Source organism: Phocoena sinus, chromosome X (genome assembly GCF_008692025.1).
Source record: "Phocoena sinus isolate mPhoSin1 chromosome X, mPhoSin1.pri, whole genome shotgun sequence".
Classification (NCBI taxonomy): domain Eukaryota; kingdom Metazoa; phylum Chordata; class Mammalia; order Artiodactyla; family Phocoenidae; genus Phocoena; species Phocoena sinus.
Window position 1 is genome coordinate 65903758 of NC_045784.1, and position 17945 is coordinate 65921702.

General features: G+C 35.3%; 1 protein-coding gene across 24 annotated transcripts in view; it reads right to left on the minus strand.

Moving 5' to 3' along the window:
* Nucleotides 1-298: 298 nt before the first annotated feature.
* Nucleotides 299-17945, minus strand: part of ATRX (ATRX chromatin remodeler) — a 247227-nt gene continuing 229580 nt past the window's right edge. For 19 of the 24 annotated variants that reach the window (XM_032619125.1, XM_032619133.1, XM_032619134.1 and 16 more), the window contains 5 exons: nucleotides 7517-7666; nucleotides 6547-6672; nucleotides 5711-5806; nucleotides 5072-5200; nucleotides 299-4038 (listed from right to left, as the gene is read on the minus strand). In XM_032619125.1, the coding sequence (XP_032475016.1) occupies nucleotides 3760-4038; nucleotides 5072-5200; nucleotides 5711-5806; nucleotides 6547-6672; nucleotides 7517-7666 (780 nt within the window). In that variant the 3' untranslated portion in view covers nucleotides 299-3759. The remainder of the gene's footprint in view (nucleotides 4039-5071; nucleotides 5201-5710; nucleotides 5807-6546; nucleotides 6673-7516; nucleotides 7667-17945) is intronic. The other 5 variants (XM_032619126.1, XM_032619121.1, XM_032619120.1 and 2 more) reach the window with 2 other exon arrangements.

The following is a 17945-nucleotide window of genomic DNA, read 5'->3' on the forward strand; positions in this document are numbered from 1 at the left end:
CTGCCTTCCTTGTCACACCTCCCTTGGTGAAGGTATGCAGTGGTCACTATCAGAAAGACAGATCCCTAGAGTGGGGGGAGGAAGAGTGATTTCCATAGTCAGCCAAGTAGGCACAATGGTTTCAGGAAGGTTATTCCAAAGAGAGGGTGGCAGTATATATTGTATAGAAATTTTATGGTAGTACATACTCTAGGGAGTAAAACTAGGGGCTGCAAAGGCCATTCTCTTATTAGATCCAACATGAGTGATGTGTGCAGTTTGGTTACCTGGCAGATATTGAGCTTAGAAACAGTATATATTTTGGATTTTAAATTTTTATTCACTTCCATATAACCGCATATATAAAATGTTGCACAGACAAAAAGCATTTCTGGTCACTCCTTTGAGATTGGCAAAGATTACATACTTTTGAAAAAAAAAAGTCAACGGTGTAAGAATTTTCATCTCTAAGGGTAGATTTTATTTGGAGATAGCCAAAAGTCACTTGAGATTAAGTCTGGTGAACTAAGGTGGGGAATAACCTGAACATAATTTTTAGTGAAATAAGCATGTAAAAGGATGACCTATTTTACTGTTAAAATATCTCACAACATGCCACCCTCAAAGGAAACAATTTTTACTGGGGTATGTAATTAATTGTCTTTAAAGTTTTGTTTAGGGTACAGAAATATGTATCTGACTTTATGATACTAGAGGGAGAATGGGCATAGCTAAGGGAAGACTACAAAATATTCACCTTCTTTGGAGGTCAGGTAACAAGGTTTCCATCAACCTGCTATTGCTCCGGGATAGTAAGCAGCTTTTGTATCAAGTGTGGAGTTGTAGCTCTGCTTGACTTAAATGAGTGACGCAGCAGTTGGGAAGCAGGAAATGGTACTGGATTACACACAGACAACCAAAACTAACACAAACACACATAGACTTCCTGGGATGTAAATTATTTTTGAGGTTTGAGATCTCCTTTTACAGAATTTAGTATATAACAGATTTAAAAACCAAACTTCTTGACCTCCCAATATTAAATAACTAAATGTGCAAAAGAACCACCATTAAATAGCACATAAAAAGCTATACATTTTCTATGAAACAGTATGTGCACAGATTTTCAAAGCTGTGAAAATGCAATAAAGAGCACAACACATTTTGGTCACTTTATTAAATGACATTAAATAGTTTAAGTTTCAACTACTAAACAGCACTTTGAATGGTGAAAACACAGATAGTATTATTGTCATACTTGAATGCTTTTCTTTAAAAACACAATTCCAGTCCTTATATATATTACAAAACAGCCTTAAAGGAAGAAGTGACATCTTTTCTACAGTACTTAAGATACTCAATACGGAACTGAAAAGCAGTCTAACAGAAACAAAGGCAAGTCTTCACAGCTGTATGATTTCAGCAGCCAAAGCTGGATGATGGACTGAAACATTACTATACAACTGGGACAAAACATATACAATATCACAATACTAAGCAAAAACGCTTTACACCCAAAGAAATAAAACAGGTTACAAAATGTGGAGAATTTAGCAGGCAAAACTGTATTACAAGCAACATTTTAAATCGTCATTTTTTTAAGCCATTGCAACTATTTAAAACATCTAAAACAAATATAAAAATGAGCCTTTTAGTATCTTATTGATGTGATTTTGTCTTTAAATATTTGTTAAAGCTTGATGTTATACTCAAAGTACATATTATGTAGCTAAAATGTCAAGTGAAGAAGAGTATGCAAAGTGGTCCAAGTTTTATCTCAAACTTTCTTATTTCCAAATCATTCTTCTATGTATTATCCTTTAAGTCATAGTTTCATTAATGATGAAAAAGGTTTAGAAGGTTGCCTAAAATTTTGACACCTACGTCTTTGAGCAAGCAATCAGACCATGATGAAAGTTCACAGGTCTAGTAAATCAGGTTTAAAGTATTCTGGACTTGTAGAAATACCAACTGATAACAGTTGGCCAAAGTATACTGTCTTCAAATATTTATCTCATAAATCTTGTCTCTTTCATTTCTTCTAAAGTAAAAACACCCCCCCCCACACCAACTGAATGAACTTGATTATATGGCTGGCATAATATCCAAATACATGGAATTTGTTAGTGATAACTCACCACGGGAAGGTGGAGGGTGGATCCACCAAACCTCAAAATTCTATATGACAAACTTAGTACTCTTGGATGTTTACCACTAGTTTTTCATGATCAAAGTGGAAATCTCTTAATCATCCTAACAATTCAAAACAGTTTTAGCTAATGTTAAACTCATTCCTCATTCTAATCCAGTGATAACTAGAGCAAATCCTCAACCCACCTTTCTCTTTTTTGGAATTCGTTGGCCATTTCCACTACATGTTACGTCACCATCTCAAAAATAGTTTTGCCATGTTGAGTTGACTCTCATAGTCTTAACAATCTTTTTCTTTAAGAAACTCAAGCAACCAAATTGTACATGAATAAGCTTATAAGTCATTTTTACAGGCCTGGATTAAGAAAAATGACAATGTAATGACTTTCTAGTAAAACCTCATAAAAGGGCATTAGAGATGAATTAATTTTAATTAGAAAATTGCCTCACAGACCTAAACTAAAAAAAAAAAAAATCGAGCTTTGAAACATAATTTATGTAAGAAAATGTAGTTGGGAAAAAAGAACATACTGATGAGAGAAAAGAAGAAGAGCACAGAAGCCAGTGAACCTTATCTTTAGGAGGAATTATTTCACAATACTGACAGTACTGGGAATTGTTTTAAAGCACATTCCTCATGTGAACTTAAAGTCAGCAATGGTTCTGCCATTTTGATGTTGTTTATAAAACAGGGTGTGAAGCTAACAACCACAACATCATCCTTAACCTCCTAAAATGCTAGAACTTGATTTTGTTAGTCCACATCCCACTGCCAGCAACAGGATGAAGCACTAGCACTGACACCAAGCAGTTAAGAGATGTGCTTTATATTAGTGCCAGGAGAGAGAAAATTCTTGTGTGGAAGATAATCCACAACCCTGAAATTTTACCAGTAATTATTTCAGCACGTATAACTGAAAATAAAAAATGGCAGAAAGACTACAGAAGAAAAAGGAATTCTCTTCTTAAGCTGTACTTAAGGCTGTTTATACAATGCTAAGATAACTGCAAGACTCCTCCAAGTTTTAGAGCAGTAGTATTTAATAATATTGCACACAATTCTGTGTCAAAGATAACCCTTAGTTTCTAATTTTCAGTCACAGATATGATAAAGTAGGAGCCTAGTTTCAGACTTCAGTCAAAAGAACATTAAAACCATTTCAATCACTTTAATCAAGAAATGGATTAATACAAAAGTATTTTGTAACTTGAGGAATCAACTCTAAGAACTCAGCTGTGTGTTTTTATATGTAAAGAATGAATATATAAATCTGTATTCTTTCATAAATCCATTAATTTATGACAATTTTATGGTCGCTAAAAGCAGGCATAAAAATTTAGAGAGGAAATCTGTGGAGTTGTTACTGTTATGGAAGGACTTGTTTTCACTGAAAACAATTTGAAAGATCTTCTGTACTCAGTGTGTGTAAGAAGATTCTAGGCAACATCACTGACAAATGTCAGGAAGAAATGGTATGCCCTATTAAAAAAATTTAAAACTAATATGGAAGATTGCCATTTAAGGGGAACAAACTATTTATACAGTTGAGTTCTGTTAAGTCATTGATTCCTAAAAAAATAAAAGATCTTTCTATGATTTTAGCAATCTTTTAATCTTTTAGTGCAAAATCACATTGATTTCCCTTGGGAAGGTCCCGGATTTTTGCTTCTCATTGGGGGTGGTGCACGCTGTAATGGTGGTGGCTGCATACCACCAGCCACTGACTGATACATTCCTCTCATATCAATCTGCTGGTAGTTAGAAGGATTCATGATTAAATTTGGAGGCTTTGGCATCATGAGGTGACCCAGTGTTGCTTGTTGATAAGTCATTTGCTGCTGTTGCTGCTGATTGTACTGCTGCTGGAGCCTTCGGTTCATAAGTATTCGCTGAACACAGCTGATTAACTAAAGAGAGAAAAGAGAGCTGTTACAAGTGCATGACCTGTCTCAAAGAGGCAGTATCAAGTTTTGAGTTAAAATCAATTTGTTAAGGGGGTACCATACCAAAAGGGAAACACATTATTGTTATCACCATTACTAATTTGATGGCATTCACAGGACCATTACTGTAGAAACTGGTTAGTAACACCATTTAGGGCTAAATTCTCTTAATGACTTGACTATTGTAGTGCAAGCAGCATTTAGGTTAGTTGCCATAGTAACCCATCCTGCACTGTGATTAGTCTCAAGTATTAGTTACAGCACTTTTTTGTCAAGTCTCCTTTCTTTGTCATTCTTTTGAATATTTCACCTGATGATAGACAAACAGTTTTAGTGACAAACACCCAAGGGAAAAGGCACTTGCAGTGGGAATAACTCCTACTTGGAATGGCTCAAATTTCCTAAGATAATTTAAAACCACATAATTCTACAGTGCTTTCTAAGTAAAATTCATGCCACAGAAATTGATTCCCTGGTGTCAAGAGTTGAAATTTCCCAGTGCAAGGCAGATAGATGGCTGGCAAAGACCATGCTAGGAAAGATGATCAAGGATCCTGGAATATGCTAGTCTTTTAAAGAATTACATAATTTAGTAGGAACCTGTGTCATGTATCATTTATAGCTCCACTTTTTATCTCAAATTAAATATATTAAAAAGTATACATATTTGTGGAAGTTGTTTTAAAATAGTAAATGTGGTAAAAAGTCTGGCAAAAATCCCTTTTTAGATGTCCAGAATATACAAAAATAAAATTATAGGGAAGAGAGTCTATGTAAACTTCAAGGACACCCATTTGGGAAGTTGTTGCTCCTTTGCAACAAAAGACATTACCTTTATTTGACATTACTAGGTTTTTGGATAAAGTTTCTCTGGGAATAACCAATGACCATCCATCCGTCCATATGAGGGAATGGTTATTGACACAGATGTCACACAAACCGATTATTATAAATTCAAGAAAATTAAACATAACCTAGAGATAGTCCAAATTCTTACCATCTGTTGTTTTGTCAATACGTCATTGTAGATTGCTTCTCTTCGTTTAACATCAAGCTCCTGGCTGGCTTGTCTACTTAATGCTAACGCCTGTACCTGGGCCTCTGAGAGATTCATGTTTTCCTTCCACTAAAAGAAAAGTTTCTATTTACTCCTTATTGCAGTAGAGTTGAGAAAAAATAATTAAGGTACTTAAAGATACTGAGGATTTTTTAAGGTTTTTTTTCCTTTTCCTTTACTCTTTTCTAAAGAAGACAATGATGTAAAAACTGGGTACTAAGTTGTCCACTATTGTACAAGGGTTACCTATGTCTGGAATAAAACTATTTGGATTTAATTCATGCAACTGGTAATTAAAGTACATTTATGTAAACAATGCACACATTTCTAGGATTAACTGATTTCCAAATTCTTAGATTTTACATTTCTCTTTTGTGCCAACATCCAGGTAAAACTGAATTACATATAGCTTGGCACTATTATCCAGTTTATTAGTATTTTACTGTTGCAAATCAAGTTATAAGGATTACGCTCTTTTCCCCATGGAAGTAGTGAATCAAACAACAATTAAAAATTAAAACAAATGGGGGGGGAGAACACAAACCGCAAGTTGGAATAAACAATTGCCAATTAACTTACTACAGCTGAAATTATATCTTCAAGAGGCTGAATCCTCACTGCTGTCACACTGTTTGTTGCTTCCACAACTTTTTCTCTTCCCTGATTAATGAGGTCCTAGAAGAATGCAAGAAATAACTTTATAAGGGCATGTAAAAGACAGCATAGTTTTAAAGTATAGGGATCCTTTCTCTTGCCAATTTATAGCATTCGGTCTTAAAACTCTTTAAATAATTGAAAAGAGCAGCAAAATTCAGCATCAATAAAATGGAGTAAAACTCATCAGTGAGGGTCTTGTTAGGAAGATAAAAGTTTGGGTTCTATTGCACCAATATTTTAATAATTTAAATGACTCCATAAGCACATTTTAAAAAGAAAACCACAGATTAAATTATTAAATTATTGGTATATTAAAACCTAGTCCTTCTTATTTAAATCATAACTGATTCTAGTTTTCAATTACTTATTTCAAAATACTGTGCATTATCGTATACTTAATGTTGCATCTACACTGCATTAGAATATAAATCAATGTGTGTATTTATCCTGTTTATTCAAAATATTTTATAACTGAAGAAAGTGCTATTTCCCTAGCCAGTCAGCTGCTCTATTGTTCCTTAATTAAAATTATTCAAACTACATTAATTCAAGGCCTGATTCCCTTGTGCTCTGAACAAACCACATTTTATTATACTATGCTGGTTCAAAAAGGTCAACAAATAAAAGAAAACTTTCTTGGTCTCTTCAGAGGTAATCTTTTGGAGAATGTGATATTCCAGCATAGGGAACCTTCAACAACAGGGCATTTGAAATTGCCTTTAATTCAAGTTAAACTACTTTTGTACTTCACAACATACCTCCAGCTGTTGATTACTCATTGCTGACAGGGCTCCCAAATTGAAAGGAATATAAGGAGTTTGAGAGTTGAAACTGACAGGGGGTAAATTGGTCCCAGTTGGTATGTTGAAACGCATGGTCAGTCCCTAAAAACAAAAAATTATGCACTTTCCACATTGTGATTTAAAACTTGAAATTCTACATCACCTACTGGTTTAGAAAAAAATCCACATTCTCAGATCTAGGAAATTATTAACACTCTTTCACACACAAACAAAACACCCTTTTCACCCGAAACCAAGATCTTCTTACATAGAAAGCTTTAACCCCTAACGGTGTACTCTTTTTCTGATAATTCCCACAGAATGGGGCAACTCAGAGAATTCTGATGAGACTACTAAAATCACAACGTTAAGGAAGTTTGGTACAATGAGTTTAAAAAGGATTCAGGCATTAGGATAAGGTTTCCCATATGCTCAGGCATATTTTTGCTCAAGTGGGGGTGGTGTTTAAAACAGATGTGGAACTATTTTAAATAAAGTTGCTGCTGGAGATTGACACTAATGTCTAATAATGGAGTCTTTTTGTGTTCTGATAATCAGTCAAAACTTAGATTTCATGGTACACATGCTAAAAGCAACATTTACTCCTACCTCCAAACTCTAAGCTCCTATATGTCTGTTACTACTGTGAGGGTGTTGATGGAAGTTAAGTGATGCTAAATATATAGCTTCCCACTAATCTCTCAATTTAGCAAGTGCTAATCAGAAATGAGGTTACTACTCTTTAAGGGGAAAATATTTTCTTCTCTCCTCTCCTCCCACTCTATCACCAAAGGTACCGGAAAGCCCATAAACAGAGTCTCCTACTTGGAGACTCTGTTCCTGAAGATTCACTACATTACTACCTGTTCCAAATGTGACGTTTTTCTTCCCCCACTGTTCTTTTAAATGACTAACATAAAAAAAAAAAGCATTTCAAATGAACTACCTTCTTCTCTGCTTCATACTCAGCCCAAGCTGCTTTTCTCTCTTCTTCAGTCAACTCTTCTTCTTCTTTGTGGTCCAAAAGAGAATCATGTTCATGATATCCTACAATGTGTTCTTTATGTATTTGAAGAAGTTCTGCAAGTATGGTGTCCTGTTTAGAGGGGTTGAAATAATAATTATTTTCTCCCTCTGGATCATATCTCCATAGTTCTTTGGTCTACTGTTAGACTAGAAGCTAGAAACTGGCTGCTATACATATTTCTGATATATATGATAAATTACCTAGAAAACATTCACAATACATGCAACACCAGCCTCTTACGTAAGAATGTTATGTTTATATAGCATGTTTTAGGGGCTCAATTTTTTAATGACTACTTTTCATCTTTCAAGGTTTTTTCCTCCAACTCTTTTCTAACTTTTTCATATGCATTTTATTTTGTGCTTTGTTCTGAGCTGATAAAAAAATGCTAACAGAAGTCTGCTTAACTCAGAGATTACACTGAATGAATGACTGTGCTAAAAATCATGGCTACTCCTGTTCATACATGTTTAACAACTTTATTTTCATAATCACTTCAGCTACCAACCACTATACTAACAAAAACTAAATTTAAATTAATCAAAACAGCTACAGAACTGGAACATACAATCCTTATATTTCAATTGTAAGAAGGTCAAATATAAATTACACTGTAAGGACACATGGTTCAAATTTAAACTGATATACACTGTTTATCAATTTATTATCATAGTGTCTTTTTTAAAAGTCATAATGTCTTAAGCCAGTCTTTTAAGGATAAAAAAACTAAAAGCTTAAAAATTGGGATCATTTATATACTCAGTAAGAACACCAAACTCCTGCTCTGTGTGATTATGATTATGAGAGAGACACACACAAACGGAGATTTGGGGGGCAGGGGGTTAAAGTGAACCATGGGTATGTTACTTGCTAATAAAAAATTAAAATATTCACAAGTTGTTTATTAAGAAATAAAAGATGAAAACCTGGATATATAAAAGGCAAATTAATTCACTTTACAAAAGGATTTTCCATAGCTTCTAACAGCAAGTTTCCTTAGAACACACTTTCTAAATTGAGTGTGAACTTAGTGAAAGAACGTAAATAATATTTGACTGGCCAAAGGAAGGTACAGCGAGGTATATAGCACATTAAATTTAAACTTAATCTGCATCTAATAATGCTTAATGCCTCCATAAGTTTAGCATAGACAAAGCCCACACTTGAAAAGAATTTTGTCTTTACATCTTCAACCATACCTAGAGTATAGCGTCCAACACAGGGTAGGGGCTCAAATGTTTGTTAAATAACTCAAGATGAAAAATTCAGCTCATGAGGCCCTAAGTTTTTTTCTGTACAAGAGCAAATGCTGACACCAATTCCAAACATTCTGATATTTGGCATCATGTTAACAAACTTTTTATCTTGCTACCTCAATAAATAATCACTTCATAATTTCACGAAAGAAAAGGAACTGATTTTTCTTAATGGATACAGCTGTAATTGAGATTTTATAATTCATTTTGAAGGCATGTGCTATTTCTTTCGTTGAAAACATTAAAAGACCATACAAGCAAGAGGGCTCAAGAAAGTCTACTGGTAGAACACATATATGTTAATAAGTTTATTCTTTTAAAATGTTAAGTAAACATTTCTCTCCTGCACCAGTGTAGAAGTCTTCCATCAAAGCTGACTTCTCTGGCCTATGACATATAGAACAGGTTTATCATCACTAGATAGATCTCCAAAGTTCAGAGTCACTGACCAGGCAGGCAGGGAGATAGGGCAGTCTGAATTAAATTCTGTTAAAAGATAATGCTTTCTTAGATGTGTGTCTCCCATGCTTACCCCCCAAGCATGACTCAGGAGAGAGGTATGTAATAAAACCAGATAACATTGACTAATATTTTTAGCAAGTGACCATGCCAAGTACAATTAGGAAAGTCAGCTGTTCTACAAAATACCAAATAAATTACAAGGTAGAAATGTTCTACAGATAGTCCCTAATTTTACTTCTATCTGACAATAGGTGATGTTCTTAACCATAGTCAAAAATCACTTCATTTCTCTAAGACATCAACCTAAGGGAAAGACCAGGAGAACTGTGTGCTAGGAACTGAATTTATTTTTCAGCTGTGTGGTTTCTCCGTAATACTGGATAATAACTTAATCTAGTTATGACTATAAGTTAAACATGGATGAAATATTCTACCATCACATATGTAATAGGATGAGATAAGAATAGCAGGAATAAATGAAATACCCAATTATTTGGAAATAAACACTATGTCAATCAAGTGTAACGTTTATTTCTCAATTATAAATACCACGATCCATACATTAACTACTTTTTATGGTTAGAGAAAAACCTTTCCAGAAATGCATGTATGCAGTATGCATACATGCACACACATACACACAAACACACCCATATACACCCTTTCAAAAAGTGTCTGTGATTTCAGGGAGCTTTATCAAGTTAGTCCTTAGCATCCTGTAATTTCAAAGTCCAAACTTATCATCTTGAAATTGGTAGAAACTGATGTCCAGAGAGGCAAAGTAACCTTTTTCCAATCACAGAGCTAAGGACTAGCTGGGACTAGAAGATAAATGTCCTGACTCCTATCCAGTGATCATTCTATCACACTGTAAAGAATGACTGTTTTCTTGAGGTATAGTGCCCTCTATTTCCCAGATCTATTCTCTTAAAAAAAGAAAATTCCCGGGCTTCCCTGGTGGCGCAGTGGTTGAAAGTCTGCCTGGCGATGCAGGGGACGCAGGTTCGTGCCCCGGTCCGGGAGGATCCCACATGCTGCGGAGCGGCTGGGCCCGTGAGCCATGGCTGCTGAGTCTGCGCGTCAGAGCCTGTGCTCCACAACGGGAGAGGCCACAACAGTGAGAGGCCCGCGAACCGCAAAAAAAAAAAAAAAAAAAGAAAAAGAAAAAAAAAAAAAGAAAATTCCCTAAAGGATTCCAGGGGAAGGAAAAACTTAAGTAGGTCTATTTTTTCTCTTTTTAACACCTTTGTTCTTTCTGAAGTTTTTAAAAACAAGTATGTGTTAATTTTTTAATAAAAGAAAATATAAAAACTGAAACAAACACAATTCTTAGACAAAAACTTGTGAAAGGCCAGTTCATGCTTAGCCTGAACCTGACATGAACTATTTTTACTATTTTCATCTTCAGGAGATATTCATTTCAGGAAATCCCATTCTAAAACCTTTAAATATCTTCTCCCCACCAATTCCAGATTTAAGATCTATGCTATCAAGTCAAACATGATTGCCTAATTTTATGGTCAGATTATGATAGAGGTTCAGCTTCTGCCCATGCAATAACTTTCATTTTGACCCACAGTCAACTAAAATGTCAACAAGTCAGAGGAAAAGTGCATGTGACTTAGCTTTTTATCATTAAAAAAATTTGGACCCTTTTCCTAAAACATTACCTCCCTGCTAACATCAAGCCAAAAAATCAATCATATTGCTACTACTGGCTACAGCACTCCCTTCTTTTCAAAGAATTTTTAAAAATTTTAATGGAAACGATGTTAATATCTATTATAAAAACTAGAGATAACTACTGGTAACATTTGTTGTATATCCCTCCACACATTTACACTTAACACACATGCGTGCACACATTTTCACATAAAAATGGGATTGTACTATATTTAAAACCTACCTTTCTGCCTTAATATCTTTCCATGAACATTATTTTACATTAAATACAAACTTTCATTGTTTTTAATGGCTGCAAGGTGTGAACATTATATAGATACACTTTATCATCTATTTAATTATTCTCTTCAGAGTTTATCAAGACATTTATGCCACTTCTAGTTTTTAATTATTACCAAATCTGCAATGAAATAGGTTAATGGATAAATTTTAGGGACTTCCCTGGTGGCACAGTGGTTAAGAATCTGCCTGCCAATGCAGGGGACACAGGTTCAAGCCCTGGTCCGGGAAGATCCCACATGCCGCGGAGTAACTAAGCCCGTGAGCCTCTGCTCTAGAGCCCATGAGCCACAACTACTGAAGCCCACGCGCCTAGAGCCCGTGCTCCGCGACAAGAGAAGCCACCACAAAAAGAAGCCCGTGCACTGCAACGAAGAGTAGCCTCCACTCACCGCAACTAGAGAAAAGCCTGCCGCAGCAGCAAAGACCCAATGCAGCCAAAAATAAATTAATTAATTTAAAAAAATTTAATGTATTATTATATGAACCACTTGTTCATACAATAATATGCCGACAATACTCAAGGACTCAGACGAGTATGTTTACCACTATCTTCATTTTAACAAAGAAAAGACATTACATAAAAGTTAACTGACTTTTATAGGAACAAGATTCATTTATACATTTCAGAAGCATGAAAGCAGAAATCTTTCTTTCTTCCAGAGTGTTGTGTAAGACACAAATAACAGAAAGAAGATACAGGATTTCTGATACAAACTGTTTCTACATCTTTCCCATTTAAATTAATTGCAGCATACTGTCAATACAAGAAACTTGATGGGATTAAGAGGGCAAAGAAGTATTTGTAACAAGATCTTCAGAATATTTCTTTGGGAAAAAGTTTTGCAAAATCTAGAGCAAGTTATAAAAGTTAATAAAGAAAAATTTCATCCCAATATACAATATAATTGTGGAGAGGTTTTTTGTTTTTTCCCCTTGAAGCATGCATTTATATTAGTTGCTATAGTAACACTATTATTGAAAACAATACTGGAACAGAATCTATAATCACTAGGCCAACAGTCATCAAAATGAGGTTTAAATTACATCCAAATGTGTACCTTTACTTTTCTTTGTCTAAACTTTATTTTTCCTTAAATAAGTGAAAAAGCTTACAAGCTGGGAAAAGCATGGTCTATATTCTAGCTAACAACCTAAATTAGTTTGAGCTTCAAAATGACTAGTTCAATTAATAAAATAAAATTAATGATAAACTACAAGTTTAAGTTAATCTATTTAGAAGTTTAAAGTATTTGGTAAGCTGACAAAAATTTCCATTTCATTAATTCTGAAATTCAACCTTGAAAATAAAATTTTTAAAAAACAATCAAGACTTTGCCTAGAGGTGGGAGCAAGGATTTGCCATGTTTCAAAATATTTTGCTTGCCATCACTTTGAACTTGAGTTTCATAATATCTGGAAATAAAATGTCACTAGAATACTTAAGTGTCACAGGACCCACTCAAAAAGCTATGAAAAAATTCCTTTTATTACTTAAATAAGTCTAGATTCTTAATAAACAAACAATATTGCTGGTCAAAAAAGTTTCTATTTTCAAATTTAAAGCCCCTTTCTTCCCAAACTACACAAGAAAAAAATGCAACATATTTGATGAGTAACTAGAGAGCTATTGAATGAAGTTCACATACCACCTCATATCAGATTTTTAGGTCAAGAGCACATAACCCTTGCCAAAGAGCATTTATAAATATATTCAGATTCTCAAATTGTAGGTATGAATAAGATAGTGACAACTACAGAACTTGTAACTTTCAAGGAAAGAAAAGGCAGGCCTGCCAAACTGACACTGGTGGAGGGTAAAAGCCAGAATCTCCTTTGATAAAAATGTTTTATACTCAATTTAACATTTAAAGAACTAGATACTATATTTAGCATTTAACCTTTAAAAACTGGTGATCCATTACAATTCTTATACATGACATATGCCATTCACTGCGAGGTAAAGAGTGTCATTCTGCATTTTATATGACTGTAGTAACTTTCTAGAGGTTGCAGCTTTCCAAGTAGAGCCTGAATTCAACTCAATTCTTATGCTATACAATCTGGAGTTCACATCATCTCTTTAATTTATTAACACTGTTACATCCTCTAACTCAACCATAGGTGTGCTCTAAAAAATATATGAAAATAAGAGGGAAAGCAGTTATTTAGCAGTTCAAATTACATTTAAAGAAAGAAAACATCAGGGACTTCCCTGGTGGTCCAGTGGCTAAGACTCCATGCTCCCAATGCAGGGGGCCTGGGTTCAATTCCTGGTCAGGGAACTAGATCCTACATGCTGCAACTAGGAGTCCGCATGCTGCAACTAAAGATCCCATGTGCCGCAACTAAGACCCGACCTGGTGCAACCAAATAAGTAATAAAGTAAATAAATAATGTTTTTAAAAAAAGTATGATTGATAAAAAAGAGAAAGAAAACATTAAAATATAAAATGGTTTTAAAAATGACATAAATAAGGCCATCTAATGATTCTTATATTGACCAAATCTCTCCCACAATTTATATTCTTTGAAGGGTCCAAAGTAATAAATTTGATGTAAAAAGCTCAGTCATGAAAACATTAGTAATTGAAGAGACAGAAGTGAGACATTCACCTACTTAATTCCCCTAAAAGCATCACAGCTTCAATTTTCCACTGTCCCTACTCCTGGAAGTTTTACAAGACACATTTGAACCAGCCAACCTCAGTTACACACTTTAGGATATTAATACACAGATACTGTGGCACTCAAGTACCTATACTAATTCAGAATCACTGTCACTTCAACATATTAGTTATGTCCTCTGAACTCCCCTAAATGAAAATGGAAAAAACTGAAAGGACATATAGCCATGCTTACCATGTTTCTCTTGACAACAATTTTATGTATGACCAGACTGCATGAAATATAAACATCAGTATAATTTTGTGGGAATCAACTGATTTGATAACAAAAGAAGACCTGTACCAGCCTTTTGATTTTCAGAGGAAAGTTTACTGGCAGAATTTAAATGAAAGAATATATATATACATATATATGTATATAAATCACAGTGGTTAAAATCACAGGCTCTAGAGTACTGCTCCAACAGTACTCTGGGCAATGATAGAAACGTTCTGAGTCTGCACTATCCAATATGGTACCTACTGAGCACTTGAAATGTGACTAGTGTGACTGATGAACTAAAACTTTAATTTATTTAAATGTAAATAGCCACATGTAGCTAGTGGCTTTTGTACTGGGCCGTGCAGATCTAGAGTCTTACTGGGTTTAAATCCTAGCACTAACACTTATTAGCCCTATGTCCTTGAGCAAGTTATCTCTCTGGATCTAAGTTTCCTGGTCTGCAAAATGGGCCTAATAAGTATCTACTTCACAGGATTACTATGGAGACTAACTATTACACAGGAAGTATTTAGCAAAGTGCCTGGTTTACCAATGACCTCTGCATTGCTAAATCTAATGGTCACTTCTCAGACCTGATCCGATCCATCTACCAGTAGCATCTAACAGCATTTTATCACTTTCTTCACCAAAATATTTTCTTCTCTTGGACAGCTAACTGGGACCAAGAAAAGACTCTACTAGGTGTTAATTTACCACTTACTCTTACTTTCAACACCTTTTCTAAAGGTCTAAAGCAGACCCTCACTTTAAAAAACAATGTATTCCCATACAGAGAGTAGTTTTTACACCTTAACCAAGTCTTCCTATTGAAAAATTCATAAAACAAATTTGACAGGACAAATTATCTGATATCAGAATTGTCCTAGAAAATTCTAGATATATGGCCATCATAATTATAGAAGGACCAATAAGTTATTACTTGTCCTGAGAATGTACATATTTAAAAAAAAATTTAGCTGATGCTCATAGGATACCTCTCATTACCTAAATGAAAGCATGATAAGCCAAAGTAATTTATATATGTGAAGATCAATTTGTTGGGTTGACCAAAAAGTTCCTTCGTTTTTTTTTTTTTTGTTTTTTTTGCAGTACGCAGACCTCTCACTGTTGTGGCCTCTCCCGTTGCGGAGCACAGCCTCCGGACGCGCAGGCTCAGCGGCCATGGCTCACGGGCCCAGCCGCTCTGCAGCATGTGGGATCTTCCCGGACCAGGGCACGAACCCGTGTCCTCTGCATCGGCAGGCGGATCCTCAACCACTGCGCCACCAGGAAAGCCCCCTTCAGTTTTTAAGTAAAAATAAAAGACATATTTTTCATTTTCAACAAGAACTTTATTGAACAACATAGTCACCGTTTTGTTCCACTACCTTCTGCCATTTTTCAGGCAACTTCATAATTCCATCTTCCCAAAACTTTGTCTTTTGAGCAAAGAACTGTTCCACGTGCCTTTTACAGTCTTCCAGGGAATTGAAATTTTTTCCATGAGAATTTTGTAAAGACTGAAATAAATGGAAATCCGAAGGTGCAATATCTGGTGAATACAGCAGGTGAATCAGAACTTCCCAGCCAAGTTGTAACAGTTTTTGCCTGGTCATCAAAAAATCATGCTGTTTTGCGTTATCCTGATAGAAGATAACACGTTTTCTGTTGACTAATTCCAGACGCTTTTCATCAAGTGCTGTTTTCAGTTGGTCTAACTGGGAGCAGTACTTGTTGGAATGAATCATTTGGTTTGCCAGAAGGAGCTCATAATAGAGGACTACCTTCCAATTCCACCATATACACAACATTACCTTCTCTGGATGAAGACGGGTCTTTGGTGTGGTTGGTGGTGGTTCATTTTGCTTGCCCCATGATCTCTTCCATTCCACATTATTGTACGGTATTTACTTTTCATCGCTCATCACAATTTGTTTTCAAAATGGAACGTTTTCGTTATGTTTAAGTAGAGAATCGCACACAAAAATATGGTGAAGAAAGTCTTTTTCACTTAACTTATGTAGAACACAAACATAAAAGCGATTAACATAACCAAGCTGGTGCAAAGATTTTCAACGCTTGATTTGGACATTTTGAGTATGTCAGCTATCTTCCGTATGGTATAACACTGATTGTTCTCAATTAAGGTCTCAATTTGATCACTATCAACTTCAACTAGTCTACTCGACCGTGGAGCATTGTACAGTGAGAAATCTCCAGCACGAAATTTCACAAACCACTTCTGACATGTTCGATCACTCACAGCATCTTCTCCATACACTACACAAATCTTTTTTGCGTTTCAGTTGCGTTTTTACCTTTCTTGAAATAATAAAGCATAATATGCTGAAAATGTTGCTTTTTTTCTTCCATCTTCAATATTAAAATGGCTACACAGGGACTTCCCTGGTGGCGCAGTGGTTAAGAATCCACCTGCCAATGCAAGGGACATGGGTTTGAGCCCTGGTCCGGGAAGATCCCACATGCCGTGGAGCAACTAAGCCCGTGCACCACAACTACTGAGCCTGCACTCTAGAGTCTACGAGCCACAAACACTGAGCCCGCACGCCACAACTACTGAAGTCTGTATGCTCTAGGGTCCGCGTGCTGCAACTACTGAAGCCCACGTGCCTACAGCCCATGCTCTGCAACAAGAGAAGCCACTGCAATGAGAAGCCCGCCCACTGCAATGAAGAGGAGCCCCCGCTTGCCACAGCTAGAGAAAGCCCGCACGCAGCAGCGAAGAGCCAACACAGCCCAAAACAAATAAAATTTTAAAAATAAATAAATTAATTAAAACAAAACAAATGGCTACATAAAAATTCACCAATTTTGGTAAGTTTTCTTTAAATGTGAGCTGATATGATAGCTGTCACTATACAATCTAACAAAATTGTTTCAAATGAAGTTAAAGACAACTAAGCACTACTAGAGCCATCTTATGGAAAACACTGAACCTTTTGGCCCACCCAATATTTTACCAGAGACTGAAGCACAAAGAGCAGTAAAATTAGTAAAAATTTTTGTCTATGTAAAGATAAAGTGTCTTGTTTGACTTTTTCCCCGTTCTCTCTTTTAAAGAATTTTTATCTTATTATATTTAATTGAGGTATAGCTGATATACAATATAAGTTTCAAGTGTGCAACATAGCGATTCACAATTTTTAAAGGTTATACTCCACTTTTACTTATTATAAAATATTGGCTATATTCTCTGTGCTATACAATACATCCTTGTAGCTTTATTTTATACATAGTAGTTTGTACCTCTTAATCCCTTACCCTTATCTTGCTCCTCCCCACATCCCTCTCCCCACTGGTAACCACTAGTTGGTTCTGTATATCTGTGAGTCTGTTTCTTTTTTGTTATATTCACTAGTTTGTTGTATTTTTTAGATTCCACATATAAGTGACATCATACAGTATTTGTCTTTCTCTGGCTGACTTATTTCAATAAGCATAATACCCTCCAAGTTCATCCACGTTGTTGCAAATGGCAAAATTTCATTCTTTTTTTATGGCTGAGTAGTTTTCCATTGTGCATATGTTACCACATCTCCTTTATCCACTCATCTGTTGAAGGACACTTAGGTTGCTTCCATATCTTGGCTATTGTAAGTAATGCTGCTATGAACATTGGGGTGCACATACCTTTTTGAATTAACATTTTCATTTCTTTCAGATATACACCCAGAAGTAGAATTGCTGTGTCATATGGTAGTACTATTTTTAGTTTTCTGAGAAACCTTTTTTGGAATTCTAAGTTTGCTCTTTAATAA